The sequence below is a fragment of the Onthophagus taurus genome, chromosome 11, assembly GCF_036711975.1.
Source record: "Onthophagus taurus isolate NC chromosome 11, IU_Otau_3.0, whole genome shotgun sequence".
NCBI classification, from domain to species: Eukaryota; Metazoa; Arthropoda; class Insecta; order Coleoptera; family Scarabaeidae; genus Onthophagus; species Onthophagus taurus.
The window spans coordinates 3,312,855-3,332,752 of NC_091976.1; the positions used below are offsets into that span (position 1 = coordinate 3,312,855).

The 19,898-nt window shown below is 32.2% G+C and overlaps 2 protein-coding genes across 4 annotated transcripts; one reads left to right on the top strand and one right to left on the bottom strand.

Moving 5' to 3' along the window:
• The first annotated feature begins 543 nt into the window (after positions 1-543).
• On the top strand, positions 544-18,611 carry LOC111420402 (uncharacterized). 3 transcript variants are annotated; one of them, XM_071200079.1, is made up of 3 exons: positions 544-6,386; positions 6,437-6,945; positions 7,015-18,611. In XM_071200079.1, exons 1-3 carry the CDS (start codon positions 6,305-6,307, stop codon positions 7,198-7,200), a joined length of 777 nt encoding a protein of 258 aa, XP_071056180.1. In that variant the 5' UTR covers positions 544-6,304; the 3' UTR covers positions 7,201-18,611. The 3 variants fall into 2 exon arrangements, 1 of the variants encoding a protein (XP_071056180.1); XR_011641897.1 differs by having other exon boundaries at positions 544-6,945.
• LOC111420404 (putative nuclease HARBI1) lies at positions 7,557-8,845 on the bottom strand. The gene is made up of 4 exons (XM_071200003.1): positions 8,768-8,845; positions 8,419-8,705; positions 8,329-8,354; positions 7,557-8,287 (listed from the first exon to the last, which is right to left on the bottom strand). Exons 1-4 carry the CDS (start codon positions 8,843-8,845, stop codon positions 7,557-7,559), a joined length of 1,122 nt encoding a protein of 373 aa, XP_071056104.1.
• Positions 18,612-19,898: the final 1,287 nt, after the last annotated feature.

The following is a 19,898-nucleotide window of genomic DNA, read 5'->3' on the forward strand; positions in this document are numbered from 1 at the left end:
AGAAATGTACCATATAAACAACAACAAAACTGTTAACTTTAGAACGGATATAAACAACTTAAGCAACATCTATTCTTACATTTTCGCTATTACAAAATAAAAAAAAATTTAATTTTGGTTGAATTGTTTTTGGTTTTTTCAAATATTGTATTTCCTGTTAATTAATTGAATCCGTTGGCGAAAGTACATGTGTGTCACTCGTATTTTATTATGTATTTCTTGTTTTTATTCTTTTCCGTAAGGACTTGATATTTCAATCACTTGTGTCCGCGTTGTCGAACAAATAACATGTGGTGTCGGACAGGTTCTCTTTGTATAAGTTGGCTTATTTGACTAAGTATTATTTTACTCTAACTGACTTTAAACATAATTTTTAATTTGTTAATTCGTTTGTAGAACCGAATCATCCTGAAGAAGAAACAATATAAGTTTCGAAATATAGATGTTTTAAAATTTAGTCCCCTTTTTTTTTGATGACCTTATGACCTGAAGTTAAAAGGAAAAAAATTTTTTTTTTTTTTCTAATTTTCATGTAATTGCTTACTATCAATACCGCAAACTACGTAGAGCAGGACGAAGAAAATATTGGAGCCATCCTTACATACAAAAAAATATGAAGTCTAGGCTCTTCTTAGCAGCAGAGCAATTAAAACAAACGGACAGTAAATTCATAGCTTTCTATAGGATGTCCAAAGAGTCTTACCTGGAATTGGTGACGATGGTTACTCCTTTTATAAGGAAAATGGACACAAATATGAGGGAATGAATTAATAACTCTAAGGTAAGTATGTTTCTTTTCACTTTTGGCAAAATTGTCAGTTAAGGTAAATAATAGCGATGTAAATAGTAACCTTCTGTATATTAGCTTGTGTTATTGACTAGTAATTGCCCTGGTTGAGAGCCTGGCTAAAATCTCTATAAAATTGACTAGTACGTTCTGATGATGGCGCCGATAAATCTTCTAGAGGACCAGCTTCCGTTATGCGTGATTGCTGAGAATTGTACGATGCGTGTGTATTATGGGAATCGCCCGATTCTTGTGATACTTCTTCGCCATATTGCCAATATTGGGATTGTGATGGTGTTGATATATCATCAATAAGACTAAGTAATTTAATTTGTAAATCGTCCAACCCTTCTAATTCAGGGATCAAACTTAGCAAAAACATTTTGATTGCGTCTTTTCTTTCGTTTTTAGAACCACCAGTTCCGTCATCTCTACTTTCCAATCTCGCTTTTTTAACTTTAAAGTACTCGGCCACACATTGGTCTGCGTCTGCAGCTGATTTATTTCGATGAGAAAGGCTTCTTTTAGCACGAATGGACGGAGGCTGTACCTGAAAATTTCCGAATACTGGTTCCTAAAATTATAATTACAAACAATTTCATTCTACTGTTCTACTGGCCTGCTGCGATGCAGATGGTTTTTTCACTATGATTGAACCAGAATATGCCGGACGAAATAGTGATGTATATATTCAGGGCCAGTGCAATGAAATACTGGATGATCAATGGGGGTTTTGAGATCCCTTCGCCCAGCCCTTTGCGATACGACGAAACAAACACTCCATTTCCATACTATTTTGTGGGAGATGAAGCATTCCCACTGTCAAGAAATTTAATGAGGCCGTATTCAAAGAAAACCCTCGACAATGTGAAAAGGGTATTTAATTATAAATTGAGCCGTGGAAGAAAAACTATTGAATGTGTGTTTGGAATGGCGTCAGAAAAATTCGCGGTTTTAAACGGGCCAATACGATGTCGCAATGCAGATATAGTGAATGACATAGTAAAAGCTGCTTGCGTTCTTCACAACTATGTGCGTAAACGAGAAGGGATAGAGTACAGAACTCCAGTAATAGAAGAAAATGAAATGGTGGAAATACCTAACAACATACAAAGTCCTAATACGCAACTGTTCTTCTGCTGTTACTATGAGAAATTATTTGGCAAACTATTTCGTTTCTCATCGTGGATCTCTACCATGGCAATGGAAATACACAGTAAGTAATCCAGTAATCAATTAAAATTTTAATTAATTCATCAAATAGTTAGAATGCTGATTAAAATTCCTGTCTTATAATCACAATTATTAGGACCGATTTCATAGTCAAACATTAAAATTTTAAATTTCCCTTAATTTCCCTATGGAAATAGTGGAAAAATACAATTTAACATAACCTTTAATTTGATTATGAAATCGGCCCTTAATTAATAATATTATAATAACAAAAATAAAGGAATAACATAAGTATTTCACATACCTGACATATTTACTTTAGCCGCCACCTCCTGCCATGCTTTTTCCGTGATGTCTTTCCTTGAATATCCAGAAAGATGGTAATTATAAAGCACTTCATGCTTTTCTAGTTCTTTAACAAACTTAATATTAGTTTCCTGATCCATGCCGAAAATAAAAACAGCGTGAAAGAAACAAAAACGTGTTTACAAAACACGCAACCATACAACTGAAACCGTCTCGCGATACGGAAAAACAGTCGCATGCAACCGGTTGGATACTGATTGCAAATCGGTCACATTTTTATCGGCCCGCGTGTGGATCCCCGTTCTCGTATACAGACTATGTCGCCAAACGGTTGCATTCCCAACCGATTTGAAACTCCGATTGCAAATCAGTCGACCCGTGTGCGAAGGGCCTTAGAGATGTGTAAATTACGTGATTCACGATGGGTCATGCGTGACCCACCGTGAGCGGGCATCAATTTTTGTACCACTCACGTGAGCGTGCGTGATCGTGAGCAACTTTAATTTTGACGGGACCCGGCGTGACCCGATTGGACCGGTTTTTTTACAAGCTATCAATAATCTTTAGAAGTGTTTTTCTCCAAAATATCAAAATGTCACTTAGTGTGTTTTGGCAGTAATCGGACGATATTTATTGTAAAAACATTCTACAAACTAATGAAGAACAAATTAGAATAGAATAGAAAAAATAAATAAAAAAAAAATTTATTTAAATTTAAATTTATGATGAATATGCTAGTTTTTATTATTTATTTTAATTTTATTACTTTTGACTTTTTGAATAAATGAAAGCTAAACAAAACATAAAAAAAATAAACTCCCTGTTAATTCTGTCGCACTCACGTAATCAAACATGATTCACACATTTGATTACGTGAGTCTCGTGAATCACGCGTGAGTCACGTGATTCATATATAATATTCACGTGAGTGGCGTGCGTGACCGGCGTGGGATAGATCGTGAGCGGGCATAAAAAATCACTCACGCGCACATCTCTAGTAGCTATCTAGAGTTGCCTAGTAACTTAAGTAATAGGAAAAAAGGATTCGAGGAGCGATTCTTAATATTCGAAATTTAAACGATAATTTGTGTTTTATTTATTGTATACTAGCTTCTATATATAAAATCAACTCGATAAAGGCGCGATCATATAATTATTACAATATTGAAAAGATCTTTAATTTGCGTGGATTAGATTTTCCTCTTAAATTGTCGGATATTAGTAAATTTGAAAAACAGAATCCTACAATGTCTATTAATGTTTTTGGATTCAATGATGCTTTAGAACTAGTAGGACCATATTATCATACAAAACAAATGAGTGGTGTAGATGCAAAACTCACATTCTCCATTTTCTTAAGATATGGAGTTAAATATATCACCGTGTTGGTCTTGTTAAAGCGAATCAAATTCTGATAGCAGTTTACAGCAAAACTTACAGTTTAACACCACAAAACTATAATGAAAATCGCGTTTTGAAACAAAAGTCACATTATCCAACAGTTGTTCTGCTACAAAATTCACATTCTCCATTCCAACCAGTCACAGACCGTGTAGCAAAAACAAGTAGGCGTCTTTGCCCTCTGTTTATGTTTTCGTCGACCTCACAATTTAAATTAACCTGTTGCATTATTATTACACAAAGTTATATAGTGTATAATGAATGAACTAGTGCAACCATCAACCGGATTAACAAGAAAAAAGAAAAAGGCTCCTGAGAAGTGGAAACGAAACGAAACCAAATTAGCAAGGTTAGCGTTATAGTCCAAGGCTAGTTCAATGTTTTATACTCGGCTCTTTCTTTCTTTTTTAGGTACTTAGCAAACAGTTTACCAGCATTTCCATCTTGCAACCACAACGGCGGAAAATTTCAGTGCTTAAGTGTCCCTACAAGATATAAGGAGATTTCATCAGAACTTCTACTTCCAAAAAGAAAAAATTTGCCAAGACAACTTTATTTTAAAGTTTACTTCATCAGTTGATATTAAGAGAAGGAGATCAACTTCTAGACGCTACAAAAAGCAGTCCTTAAGAACCAAATACTTTATAGGCTCTAAAAACAAATCAATGATACCAGTATGTCTTAATACATTCTTAGGTGTTCTAAAAGTTTCAAGATTTCGAGTGAATGGTATTTTAAATCGTTTTAGACAAACAGGTCAGCTTTCTAAAGAAAACAGAGGGGGTGACAGGATTTCAAATAAATATATACCTAAGAAAGAGAATGTTATGCGTCTTATAAACACATTCAAATGTTCAGAGCCTCATTATTGCGCCAAACATACAGGTAGAAAATACCTTTCTGCTCAGCTAAATGTTAAAAAAATTTGGAAACAGTATAATAGTTCGCTCACAGAGGATCAGAGTGATTTAAAAGTAACACAATGGTACTTCAGAACTATTTTTAACACGGAGTACAATGTTGGATTTGGTTCACCAAGAGTTGCTCTACCTGTCTACAGCTAGATGAACAAATAAAACATACCTACTCCAACATTGAGGACAGACAGAAGCTTATGGTTGAAAAACGTATTCATAAATTGCGTGCTAAAGCTTTTTATGCAGCATTAAACAACAGCGACCCTAATGTTTTTATGTTAAGCTACGACTGTCAAAAGAACTTACCATTACCAAAATTGCCTGACCAAGCCACGTACTACAGTAGGCAAATATATTTGCACAACTTTACTGTAGTTAAGGGAAATTCGAAAAGTAGACTCAATCCAGAAAATGTGACAGCTTACATTTGGACAGAAAACGAGTTTAAAAAAGGATCCAACGAAATTGCTTCGTGTGTTTTTAATACACTGTTAACAACCGAAATGGAAGTGCCCATTGATATATTTCGATTAGTGTGTGATGGATGTGGGGGTCAAAATAAAAACTCGATAGTTGTAGCCATGCTTTGTTTCTGGCATTCCAAACATGCACCAAAAAATATCAAAAAAAGTGGAGCTCTTTTTCCCTGTAACAGGCCACAGCTGCCTTCCCCCAGACCGAGTATTTGGAATCACCGAAAAGGCTACAAGGAAAAAAGAAGTGATTTACAAACTATCGAATACATTGATATTATTAGTAAGCAATCCAAGGTAGTAAATGTTGATTGTCAGGTTTTTGATTGGAAAAAAGAAAAAGAAACTTTTATGATCAAACATGCTAAATTTCATTTTAAACTAGGAGCCTGCAAAAGAATAATTTTGACAAAAACCAATCAAAAGAACGTACTCGTTAGAGGAGAGTACACATACAAATCCGACCTTGGAGTGCCTAAATCTATAGCAAAGCCTGGTAAACAGTATTTAAATATGAAACCAACTATTATCCCTAGGTCAAACGCAATAAAGCAATCCAAAAAAGTTGACGTCAACAACTTATTAAAGAAACATTATGGGGATCAGTGGAGAGAGATTGAAGATTTGGTATTTTATAAAAATATTATTGATGGCGCTGAAGACAATGAAGAAGATGAGCCAACATGTGAGCCGACAGAAGAAGTCAACATGTTTAATATCTAAAAATATTAACTTACCTCTACTTCCAAATTATATTTTGCAATAAAGTTAGTTCATTTACTTCCTTTGTTACCAGTTGATTCCAAGATGTGATACTGTTTTGCTTCAAAACTAACATTATCCATGTGAATTTGTTACAAAACCCACATTTGACCATATTTTGGCTCAAAACTCACATTTTACCAGTTTGAAAATAAAATTATAAAAAAACCTCTTCAACTAAAAGGTTGCGTTCACAACGCTTACTCGATTCACCTAGGTTTAACCCTAGTAGTTCATAATGACATCCATTCCTACACTTTTATTCGGGTAAATCGTTCATGACAACATAGCAATTTAACACCGAGTTAACATTTTCTACACACCTCTCGACGGTGTGTAGAAATAACACCGCATGCGTAGAAACGTGAAGCGATGAATCCTCGCAATAGTTTAGAATAGTTCGAAGTGTCCGAAACCGTTGTTAAACATATTTGTAGGTTATGTATGTCTTTGTTCTATATTTTATACAAAAATAATAAGAAAAAATGGAAAACGACATTGTTTATGACGAACATCGTAATTGTATTACAAATGAAAACGGAGATATACTCGTGCAAGATAAGTCGGGTAAGTTTACAATACTTTGGTTGAAGGTATTAAAATTAGAAGTATTATAGGTATTCAGTTGAAATGGTTGCCAAGAGAATTGTTAAATACTGATCAAACAAATGAAAATAATGATATTAAGAATAATCCAGCTACACAATCCACCACAGAAACACGACGGACATATAATGGTACATTAATGTTGGTTGATGCCTATAAGAAAAATGAGCAATTGTTTCAATCATCAACAATACGCAATGACACAGTGTGGAAAATGATTTCGGAAAAATTGAAAGCAAATAATTTAAACTTTGGTGCTTCACAATGTGAAAATAAATTTAAGAATTTAAAAAGAAGATATCAGAAGAAAAAAGATAATATGAAGCCGACAGCGTCGGGGGCAGCAGTGATAAAATTCGAATTTTATAATGAAATGGAAGAGCTTTTTGGCAAAAAACCAAACATAGAACCACTAGCAATAGCTTCATCAAGCAGAGAGAATATAGTGCAAAACAACTCTTTAATTGAGAAAGATCTAGATAGCGATAGCAGCAGTAGTAGCAAGAAAAGAAAACGTGAGGTAATTACATAGTTTTCAAAATAAATTTTTTTTTTCTGTTTTTAAATATTAACGTCATTTTATATTAAGGGAAGTGAAAATACTAAACAAAAAAAAAAGAAAACAAAATCTGACAAATTGATTGAAGAATTAAACAGAATGGAGAATAATAGAGAAGAAAGAAGAAGGAAAAGACATGAGGAAATGATGAACTCTCAATTAAGAGTTCTAAAAGTGTTTGAGGAAACGATGAACAAACTTATAGAAAAATTGTAGATTTAGACTACTGAGATAGGAGAATTTCTTTTTATTTGAAGATCTCTTTTTCTGTGTTACTAGTTTGTCTACATCTTATTATTTAGTTAATATTTATTTTTGTTTCATTTTATTTATAGTTTATTTTTGTTCAAAAATATTTAATATTGTCTCCTTGACTTTTTTTTATTTAATAATCTCGTTTTTTGTGTTACCATTTTGTTTACGACTGATTATTGAGTTATTTTTGTTAAAAAATGTTTAAAATAATTTTGTGTTATTGAATAAACAAATATTTGTTAATGTTGAAAAATAAACTTTTTATTAAATTACGATTTTAAACAGTACATTAACATAGTCTGATCATTGGCAGTTTGTTACCGACTATTCCACAATTCTTCAGCTATTAGATTTCTCTTGTGTAAACCATTTTGAAGAATTTCTCCATTAAATCCTTCAATGTCACCTACTTGTTGTTGAGCCTCTACTATATATTGTTCAACAAGTTGATCATTAAACATAATGGATATGTTATGTAACACACATGCTGCCAATATAGTTGCGGGGATCAAATCTGTTCGATTCATATAGAGATATTTTAAGCGACGGAACCGTCCCTTTAACAGAGCAAATGCCCTCTCAATCATTTGCCTTGCTTTTGCATGCTGACTGTTAAAATATATCTGCTTTTGTGTCAAGTTTCCCCGGTTAATATACGGCACCAAAAGCCAATTTAACGATGGGTATGCTTTGTCCCCTAATATATGTTCCCCATTTGGAAAGAAGTTTTCTGGATTATTCCTTACGTCTGCATAAATGTGCGAATTTGAGAATATTCTTACATCACTCACTGAACTTGGATATCCCACATAACAATCCATAAATGTTAAAAGAGGGCTACATATTGCTTGTAACGTTATCCCATGAAAACACTTTCTATTGATATAGCATTCGGGATCTTGTTTTGGTGCTTTGATTGATATGTAAGTACCATCTATCGCACCAATTGTATTTGGGATTTTAGATAGGTCACTACATTTTCTTTTAAATGATTCTAACTCATTTCTCTGCGGGAATTTAATATGTTGGGGTGCCAGGTTGCAGAGGGCTTTAACAACTCTTTAAAACATTTGGACAATGTTGATTTACTTAAATCGAATCTTTCACCAACTGATCTAAATATTTAAAAAAAAAACCAAATGATTAAAATAGGTTTCTTCACAGAAAATAAATTTCTACCTGTAAGAATCAGGAGTAGCCAACAACCAAATTGTCGATAATAATTGTACATTACTGGGTACATTTGCTGGACCAGGCTTTTGGCTTTGTAAATGTGGTGACAATTTGGCTAATAAATAGTCAAAAGCTTCGTAAGGTATACGAAAGTGACTTTGAAATTCTTTGTCACTTAAATTCTCTATTACATGGTTTACATAACCACTTATTCGTGGTGGTTTATCACCCTTTTGTGATAAATTGAGTAATATACAATTGATCGTCATTTCATCATCTTCATCAGATGTGTCCTGAAAAATAAAATAAAATGATATATCTTATAACAACAACTGTATCTTTTTACTCTACTTACTTCACCAGTTTTCAATAAATTATATGTGAATGAACTCATTGTAGAAACTGGCAGTTTTTTGCATATTTTCTTATTCATTTTACTTACTGAATAAAGTTAGATAAATATTATATGTTAGAACGAAATCGAGTGTGACGTAATATAACAAATACACTAGGTCGTTCACAACACGGTATGAAAATTACTCTACACAACGAGTATACATGACGTCATATTAACTCTACTCGAGTAATACGTGTGAACGCACCCAAAGGTTTGCAATGCAAGTAAACAGTTTATTTGGTTACAAAATTTAAATTAAAAAAAAAAATTGCAGTAATACAACTTGAACTTCAATACGTCCTAGTTTTTTACGTTTTTCCGAAAATTTGGAAAAGTGGAGAATGTGAATTTTGCATCTACACCACTCAAATAAAAGATAATCATTGTAATTTACTAATTTTGGAAAAAAATAATTTGCATCATTACTGCTTAATAACATGATTTAGCTCCGCTATATTTAAATCTATTACCAAAATAGAAACAAATTGTTTATTTGCGATCGTTGTCTCAACCATTTTAATTCAAAAGATCTACTACATAAACATTCGTTAAATTGTAGTGATCATAAAGCAGTTAAATTAACAATTCCCGAAGAAAATACTCTGCATTTTAAAAATTTTAAAGCATTATTTAGGAAACCTTTCGTTATTTACGCAGACTTTGAATCTTACTAAAAAAAATTGATGGTTGTTCTAATTTAAACTTAATGTCATGCATGTTAAATTATCAATTACATGAAGCATGCAGTGTTGCATTTAACATCGTTTGCTCGTTTAATGAGTGCTACAATAGTTTTAAAATGTATCGAGGACAAGATCCTCAAATATGGTTCGTTGAACAATTAAAACTTTTAAGTAATGAACTTTACTTAATCCTAAAAGCCAGCACCACAAATCGTATGCATCCCATGACGCGAGCAGAAAAGAACGCATTCCATTCCGCAAATAACTGTCCCATCTGTTTTTGCAATTTTACAAGCACAAATCCCAAAGTCAAACATCACGATCATTTTACAGGAAAATTTATATCTCCTTCATGTTCTAACTGTAATTTACAAATCAAAGTAGTCTATAGCATCCCCATTTTTTTCATAATTTAAGCGGTTACGATGTACAGTGACTCACATAAGTGATCGGACACTTATGTATTATACATGAAATATATATTTATCTTCACAATTGATTTATTACCCCTTCTTTAGTGTATTTAGTATATTCTTAGAGATATTTCCTTGAATAATTTAGTAAAATTTTCTGTAAAGTTACATACATTTTGACAATAAATAAAATAAATTCGGATAGACTGTGGAAGTATACACACATAAATCATCGGACACTCGATTTGCTACTGTAATTTAATCAGCTACATATACACAGATGGCACCACTAATTATAAATTTGATTGTTGTTAATGTCAAATACAAAGTTTGTGTGAAGACAACAATATTATTTCTATCTTTGCAACAATGGCACCGAAAAGATCAGAAACGACCATTCAAATAAGAAAATTGGTTATTACCCATCATCAAGAAGGAAAATCGGTTCGGGAAGTTTCTAAAATTGTGAAGATTAGTCGATCAACAGTACATGACATTATAAAGCGCTTCAGAGATGAAGGTAGGATAACAAATAAACCAAGAAGTGGCGCACCAAGTATTTTAAATGAGGCGGAAAAACGAATTATTGTGCGAGAAATTAAAAAGAATCCTCGCTTGAGTGCCCCTAAGATTGCGGCTAATTTAGAAAGTAATGGAGGAAAATGCGTACACCCAGAAACCATACGCCGCGTTATTAGAAGTGCAGGGTATAATGGTAGAAGTGCTCGAAAAAAATTCTTTATAAACGACAGAAATCGCAAACTTCGCTTGAAGTTTGCAAAAAACATAATTGAGAAGTCTATTGATTATTGGAACAAGGTAATTTTTGTAGATGAAAGTAAGTTCAATGTATTTGGAAGTGATGGACGGATAATGGTTTGGCGGAAATGCAATGAAGAGATGAAAAAAGAAAATCTAGCGCCAACCGTAAAACACGGTGGTGGTGGAGTTATGGTTATTGGTTATAATAGAAGGCATAATGGACCAATATGGCTATTTGAACATTTTAAAAAACCATTTAAAATCGTCCGCAAATAAAATGGGCCTTCTAAACAACTTCCAATTTTATCAGGATAACCACCCGAAACATAGGTATTTAAGGAGCTCCAATTTTACATGAGTTGATTTCAAGGATGCAGTCCAACTTAATCCTGGAGCAGTGTAAAATGCTGCAGCGTCTAATCCATAATGATTAATCGTTAAATTCCGAAAATTTTCAAATACATCACGTTTTTAAATATAAAAGTCTCCTAGTGTTTTACAATCGAATGTATTCCAAACATCGAGCGCATGTGAATAATCATCATCGGTTATTCCCTCATTCGCGAGAATTGAAAAGAATTTCTCTTGTTCAGGTAAGCATGTTTCATTGAATTTATCAAAATTGTCTATATAGTCGTAAGGATATACACCTTTCCGCGTAGCTAATTTGAATTGTTGAGGGTTTGGAAACCGTGCTTTAGTATGAATTAATTGTTCCGTTTTCAAATTACCGACAAGCTCACTTAAAGATGCAGACATAAATCTGTAACTATCCAAAAATACAAATTTTATTTGATTAATTTTCACTGATAAAGAAATGTATGTTTCATGGTTAACTGAAAACACGTTGATTTCATAGTTTTTTGCAAGCTCCAAAACAAAAAGATGTACAGTGACTCACATAAATGATCGGACACTAAGCTATAGCACAAAAATAAACAAATATTAAATAAATCAACAAGAACGAAAGATGTTTATTATAGAGAATATGTAGAAAATATACTTATAAATAACAAAACAGCGAAAAGGTTTTATTTATATTATGCCTTACGACACCACATAAACAAAACAAAAAAATAACACAAATTACGAGACACAGAAGTCCTCGGACAGAACTTTATCAAATTATTTAATCGAATTTTAATATTTTGTGGGATTTCCCTTGGCCGATAAAACAGCTGTCAACCTTTTTGGAATCGAGTTGACCAAATTTTGGGTAATTGTGGAGGATATATTTGCCCATTCTTCTTTCAACGCTTTAATGAGCTCTGGTTTGGAGGATATGGTTTGCGTCCTTATTCGACGATTTAATTCTTCCCAAAGATGTTCGATTGGGTTTAGATCAGGTGATTGTGGAGGTGTTTCGATTACTTTTGGGCAGTTGTAAAGCACAGTAACTTTTTCATTTATTAAACATAATGGGTTGGCAGCAATGACATTATAATATACCAACGGAGAAAATCCCGATCTGTCATACGCGCGTAAAGGTTATTTAAATAGTTGGATTTCATAAAAGTGTTTAATTTATCGATATGAGCGGCAAACGGAAAGAAACAACTGCAGCTGAGAGACAAATCATAATCCGCCTACATAAACAAAATAAATCATACTCCGAAATTGGAAAAATGGCAAACAGAAGTATATTTAGCATTAGAAGCATAATAAAACAATTTCAAAACAGCGAACATTTTGAATGTCGAAAACGGACGTCCACGAAAACTTACCGAAAGAGAGGAGATTCAAATTGTAAGAAAAATAAAAAAAAATCCAAAAATATCATTCTCAGAATTTTGCGTCAGAGGTAAGAATGGAATTTAAAAAGGACGTCCATTCAAAAACAATACGCAGAACGCTACATCGTGCTGGTTATAGTGCGAGAGTAGCCAGGCGAAAACCTCACATCAGTGAGATCAATAAAAGGAAGAGAATAGAATTTGCTAAAAATTTCGGTAATAAACCCAAAGAATTTTGTAACAATGTGTTATTCTCTGATGAAAGCAAATTTAATTTATTCCGATCAGATGGTAGAATATTGGTATGGCGAAAACCGAATACTGAATTAGAAGAAAAAAATTTAGTAAGCACGGTAAAACATGGAGGAGGGGGAGTAATGGTATGGGGTTGTATGGCCGCATCAGGTGTAGGCGAATTAGTGTTTATTGACGAAATCATGGATAAGAAAGTTTACCTAAATATATTGAAAGAAAATCTAAAGAAAAGTGCAGAGAAGTTGGGTTTAAACAAAAACTTTTATTTTCAACAGGATAACGATCCGAAACATACCGCCTATGATGTGAGGATGTGGATCGTATACAATATTCCACATATCCTTCCTTCACCTCCTCAATCCCCCGACCTCAACCCTATCGAGCATTTGTGGGAGGAACTAGAAAGGAGAATTAGAAAAAATAAAGTTTCTAACAAAACCGACCTTAAAAACATTTTACAAAAAGAATGGCATAATATTGGGGAGGAAGTTACCAAAAAACTAGTATCTTCCATGACCAATAGACTCGCCGAAGTTCTAAAAAAGAAGGGATTTCCAACAAGATACTAAACAAATGATTTTTTTTATTAAAACGCCAACTGTGCCAATAATTTTGTCTACCCAAAAATAGGGTCTAAAACTTTCTTTTGTTGTTGTTGTTTATATAAATGATTATATTTTATATTTCTATGTAATACTAAGTAGTAAGGATGTTAATTATTATTTTTCGTGAAACAACTGAATAAAATTTTTGTTTTAAATTTACCTAGACCATAATATTATTTAATAGTATCAAGTGTGCCAATACTTTAGTCCATCACTATATATGGTTGGGCTCAAAGCCAATATATGCCTATTAATGAATTTAGCTGGTTATATGATTACCTTTGATTATATATACATAGATAGCTCACCTAATGTTAAAATTTGGAAACAAAGGATCAAGGCGGAAGTATTTAATTTTAGTTGTCTTTTAAACCATTTCAGTAGTTAAAAGTGAAACTAATGGTTAGGTATTTGGCGTATAGATGTAGTGTTAAAAAGTGACAAAATTAAAACGTAATAATTTATTCAGTAGATAGTTAAAAATTATAAATAATTTAAAATAAATGTAAAACTTAATTTTTCTTAAAAGTTGTTGTTAGTTCAAGTTTAATTGCAAGTGCTAAGATACGCAATTAACCGATCTCATGTCTCCCTTCGCCTCAAGCTGATTTCACGTCTGGCTCAGTCAGAGTCAGTGTGGAGCCAATGAGCGTCAGCCATGTCTAGCCATGTCGGAACACCGTTAGACACAAACACATGGTCTTGCAAAAAAGGCATTGTTTTTAGGTAAATACAATATTTTCCGTGTGTTCACGAATTTACAGAATAGATTAGATATTCAAGATCCATTTTTTATGAATGTTAAGATCAGCAGTATGTAGTTATTATATAGATAGTTTTTACGTACGTAATTTAATCTTCTTAGCAAGTTTTATATTATCTTAATTAGGTACCACGCGGTGTTTACGATTTAAAGCCTAGTGTAATTTGATTTGAAATTTAAATTTTTCTAAAAACATATTTACATACTTACATATTTACATACAGTGAATTTCCCCTAACTCGAATCACTAAGGGAGCGGAAGAAAACTTCGAGTTAGAGAAAAATTAGTAGAATTTTAGCTCTAAAGAAAAACATTAGAAATGTACTTTTCTAATACGTATATTTAAAACAGAAACCTTAATAGTATTGGAAGTAGAAAATTAATCAAGTTTTATAAAGTAATCCGTCATTTTCTTTTGGCTTAAAGTGGACAACCGCTCTTTGTCGCAAAAAACGTCTATTAAATATAAAGAATTATGAATATTATTTGGAACATTCTTTCTTGATAATACACAGGTTTCAAGCTTTCTAATATAGGAATAAGCTTCATCAAATGTAGGTCCAGCGATAAGTATTTTATTTTCAAGATTATCATTACCCTCATCTGATTCTGAAACAATAAGAACATTAGGTTTGTTTTTGTTCAAGAGTTGAGTCTGTAGTTTGTAGTTTCTGAGCCTGAGTCTATGTGGTTTGTTTCTGTAGTTAAAATTACTTACAAAACGGATTCGAATATTTTATTCTTTGGTAAATTCGAAGTAAAAGTTGAAGAAATTCCATAGCAGTTCAGTTCGAGTTATAGAGAAATTCGAGTTTGTGAACTTCGACTTAGAGAGATAAGGACACATATGAAACCTAGTCAAACGTTTGAGCTTACGAAAATTATTCGACTTAGGCCCACTTTTACCACCTCTTGATAAATTTAACCGATAGATAATTACCATGGCCAATTTATCAAGAGGTGGTAAAGGTGGGCCTTAGAGGATAATTCGAGATATAGAAGTTCGAGTTAGGGGAATTTCACTGTAATTACATATTTACCTATTTACGTATTTACCTATTTACATATTTACACAGTTACATATTTATATATTTACATATTAACATTATATATTTCTATGTTTACATGGTTAGGTATTTTTAAAAATTCGTATTTTTGGATGGGGTTTGTCTGTGGGTGCAGCTTTTCTACAGGCGTCCTTACATAATTTATATAATTTTTCTCTTACGAGTAAATCAATAAAATAATTTAAATGCTCTGAACATATATTATTATACATGGTTGGAAAACGTTCTCTATTTTTTTCTATCTGTTGTTTAATAACTGTAGAAACATTAGAAATGTGTGGTTTAATGTCCATAACAGAATTTAGGGTAAGAAGACACATTTCTGTAAACATCACTACTTCAAACCTTGGAGATTTTAGGCCTCCGGTTAGGTTGTCGTTCACGTACTGTTTTTCTAAAATTAATAATTCATTCCTATCCACTAACTCAGTATTATTTTTAATTAGTACACTCTCACATTTCATACAGTTAAATTTTGTTAATGTTTTATAACATATGTAGCCCGCATAATATGTTATAGCACAGTCCTCTAATGTCACTCTCTGTCGTTTTTTAATTTTAACAAGAGACGATTGCGTCGGATTTGTTGAGGAGGAAGGTAGATCAGATATGGAAACATCAATGTTATAATCATCACTTGAAAAACAGGAAATATTAGCTACATCTGAGGCACAACTATCAAATTGTCGAAGCCAGTTATCTTCATCTTCTTCGCAATTTGCTGATGCAGGTGGTTTCATTAATAAGTTAGTCATTAGCAAACGGAATGTTGTACGAAATAAGCGGGCGCTAGGATTTCTGTTGTAACCACCTCTTTGACGTATCAAGTTTTCCAGCACGTCTTGATTCAGCCTCCCTTATATGTAAAAAAATGACTATATAAAAAATACACTTGGTAATTATTAGAATTACGTACCTGTCAGAATGTACTCAAATCCTTCGTCAACACAATCTTTATTCAACATTAACGCGGCATTAATTGTCTGTTCAAGGCCGGCGAAACATTTTGGCCTAGTTAATTTATTGTTGTGTAGTTTCCACAAATTTGATACGCACTGTTTTGCATCTAGCAATGAAGACTTAACCAAAGTAGTTTCCTCTGTTAAAGCGCAGCGGTATGGATTGCTGTCAAACTTTTGTGTTAAATTTAAACAATCAAAAGTGTTGTTGAGAAGCTCAACAAAATTGGCTGCATTTAAGCAAGTTCTGTTTTTTAGTTCCCCGGTTTTGTGACACGTTCTAATTGTATTTGCGACACTGCCACTTAATATTTGAACTGCAAGTTTAACAGATTGTTTTTGGGAGGCGTTAGGTTTGATATGAATATCCGTTAATTTTGGAAGCGCTTTTGCTGTATTTGATCTTTTATCAAGTTCATACACGTCAATTATATCTTTAAACGAAATAACTGTTTTTTCATCTATTTTATTGTTCACTTTATACACAAAATCACTATCAATTAAATTATTTCTAAAATTTTTAAATAGATGTGGTACATCGTATATACAAAATACTCTTTTGGTTTTATGTTCAAAATAAGGCTTATCTTTAGAGACATTTAGCTTATCCATTAATGAAGTGTTTCCTGGACCCTGATCACATGTGATAACTTTTAGAAGAAAACCACAATCTTCCACATAATCTATTGCGTTGATAATTAATTCTCTTAAGTTGTCGCTTTTTATTCCTGTTTCTGTAAAGAAGTATGCAATCGGCAGTTTCCATTTTACAAACAACCCACGAATCATAAAGACCATTGCTTTCTTTGCATGTAGATTACGTCGTCCTAAGGAGCCTAAATCTTTTCAAAGTCTTTTCAAATCTTTTCAATCTTTTCAAAATCAACTTTTTAATAACTGTTTTAGATGTTTCACTAATCTCTCTAGTTTTGCAATCTTTTTATCTTTGATAGATTCTATATCGCCAGAATAATTTCTTTTTCTCGAAGGTGTTTCAAATTCGCAGAATTCTTCTAAATACTTTGTTTCTAAGCGTATAGGCGAAGTTGTTTGAGAAGTTGATGGCCGTGGATTTGACCACATTGTCGGAAATTCATTTTTTTTATAAGTTTTTTCAGGAGTATTCATTTTAAAATTGTCACTATCTGCATCAGAGTCTATATGATATTTATAATTTTGTGGTACGGCATTTTTCTTTAATCTATTTCTTGTTGTAACATTTATGAAATCACTATCACTAAAGTGTACTTCACAAATATATTTGTTTTTTAGTTCTTCTATTGTCAATTCAAGTAAGTTTATGTTTCCCACGTTTCTTATCCACTGTTCACACACACCTTCGTTTTTAACTGGAAACCCGTATAATTTAAGTTCATTACAATTTCTCGCATTTAAATTGCAATTGTAATAGAAACATTTTCTTCCACTACGACGTTGATCACTCATTTTTAATAATAATAATAAATTATTAATGAATATTTAATAATTTTAATATTACCTCACTCAAATTTCTACTAACTGAATTTCACGTCTGCATAAATTTAAATTAAATTTTGTTCTATATCGAGATCGGTTTTTATAACTCCGTCTCTTTACTTCTGTGGGAATAAAACGAACAAAAACGGGATTATTCACTAAGGGCCGCATTAAGGAACACACCTTTCGGGGTTCGTAAAGTATTTGTTTACAACCGTCTTTTTTCGTTATAGGACATAGCAGGCGTTATTTTCTATAAACAAATGTGTTTTTAAGTAAATAAATACATGTTATAAACTTAGGCAAAAGATTTAAATGGAGGAGCATATAGTTTAGCAGCCAAAAATTCTGAAAGATTGTTCGGCATATACCGTTCTGTCCGGCGTTCGGTAAAATATTATTAAAGAAAAATTAAAAAATCGGTCTAATCGGGTCACGCTGGGTCCGGTCGAAATAAAACTTGCTCACGATCACTCACCCTCACGTGAGTGGTACAAAAATTGATGACCGCTCACGCATGATCCATCGTGACTCGGCGTGACTCACGTAATTTACACATTTCTACCTATGACCAAAAAAACAAAATGCGCATAATCATAAAGAATAAAAAAATAACATTATGAATTATAATTGTTATTTTATAATTTAATAACCAATTCAAACAATTAATATTTAACAAATAACATTTAATTAAAACAAAATGTTTAATAGCAGTTTTGAGCAGAGACATCTAGTGTTGAATAAAACAAGCTTCGTATTGGGAAGCTATCTATATGTATATAATCAAAGATGATACAAATTTTAATGTATTAAATGTTGCCGATGATTCTGAATATGGATATATCATAGAAGCGGATTTATCCGTACCAAGAGAATTACACGATTTTTACAGCGATTTTCCTTTACTCCCCATTATTACTTAATAATAAATTTTGATATACAGGGTGTATCTGAATGACTGCAACAAACTTCAAGGGGTGGTTCTTTAGTGAATTTTAAGGGTACTTTGATATATGAACCATGGGCGACTTCGGCTCCCCTAAGGAGCTACACCCCTCCAAAAATAGCGGAAAATTTTGGTTTAATTTCTTTTCTCAAAAACCATAAACGCTAGGAAAATGAAATTGACGTTTAAATGCCAGTGGTTTTCTTACTTTATTACTGTTTTCTTTAAAATTTTGAAATGTCGAGTGAACGAACGTAAATGCGATAGAACTTTATTCAAAAATTAATTATATAATATATATATAATATAATTTCGTTTTCCTAGTTTATGGTTTTATGGTTATAACCTCGTTTATGGTTTTTGAGAAAAAAAAATTAAACCAAACGTATAAAACGTATTTTAAAATTTAGACAATCACCCTGGCCAAAGCAGTTTATAGATTTAAATACGAAATTGAGAATGAAGGCTGACAATGAATTCAATAAAAATTTCTTTAAATTAATTATTAATGCACATTTCGGAAAAACTATGGAGAACGATAGAAAAAAAAGGAAAATTGTTATTTGTAATTGTAGTATGTGGACACGACCATTATATGGGACGATACGCGTGATTGAGCTTGGTGAATAAAGACGTTATAAAGTTATCACGTATAATTGTAGTTTTAATTCAACAAATACAACAGTAATAATTGGACGAGTGCTCGAAAATATAAGTTATGGGTTACAGCCGGGAGGTTGTATTTTTAAAAAATAACTTATTTATTTGTTTCGTAATCGCGTACACCAAAAGACCCTTATGAAGTTACCTTAATGAATATTGAATTAACAATGATTTTTATTATTCGGAAACGAACCTTATTTATACTCTTTTCTTATCTGTTTACAAAAAAGAAGTAATATGAGAAAGTCATTCATTATAAAAATACTATTCTACGTCTTATTATTATTATTTGTTTATGACGGGGCACCTGCTACCACATAACTTATATATCAAAACCTGAATTTAAATGTTTAAAAATTTTTAGCGAAAACATCGTTTCAATTGAATTAGAAAACACAGAAATAATTTTTAATAAACCTATTTATATAGGTTTTACTGTATTGGAGCTATCGAAAACATTAATGTATTCCTTTCACTACGATTTTGTTAAACGAATTCTAGATAGTAAATTTCATGTTCAACTTATGTATATGGATACAGATTCCTTAATTTATAAATTTAAATGCAAGCTTAAAAATTATTCTATTTATGATGCTATTCGCGATAATATTGATTTATTTGATACCTCGGATCTATCTTCTAATAACATTTGGAAAATTCCTTTGATGAATAAAAAAGTTCCAGGTAAATTTAAGGATGAATGTAAGGGAGATATTCTAATGGAATTTATTGCATTAAGAGCTAAAGTATACACATTAAAGAT

Excerpts from the sequence above, each read along its gene's own strand:
- LOC111420402 (XM_071200079.1), top strand. The coding sequence starts at position 6,305 with ATGGAAAACGACATTGTTTATGACGAACATCGTAATTGTATTACAAAT. Across the intron at positions 6,387-6,436 it reads ACTCGTGCAAGATAAGTCGG|GTATTCAGTTGAAATGGTTG; the intron begins GTAAGTTTACAA and ends GAAGTATTATAG. Across the intron at positions 6,946-7,014 it reads GCAAGAAAAGAAAACGTGAG|GGAAGTGAAAATACTAAACA; the intron begins GTAATTACATAG and ends TTTTATATTAAG.
- LOC111420404 (XM_071200003.1), bottom strand. The coding sequence starts at position 8,845 with ATGAATAAGAAAATATGCAAAAAACTGCCAGTTTCTACAATGAGTTCA. Across the intron at positions 8,355-8,418 it reads GCTACTCCTGATTCTTACAG|ATCAGTTGGTGAAAGATTCG; the intron begins GTAGAAATTTAT and ends TTAAATATTTAG. Across the intron at positions 8,288-8,328 it reads TGGTGAAAGATTCGATTTAA|CCCTCTGCAACCTGGCACCC; the intron begins GTAAATCAACAT and ends GAGTTGTTAAAG.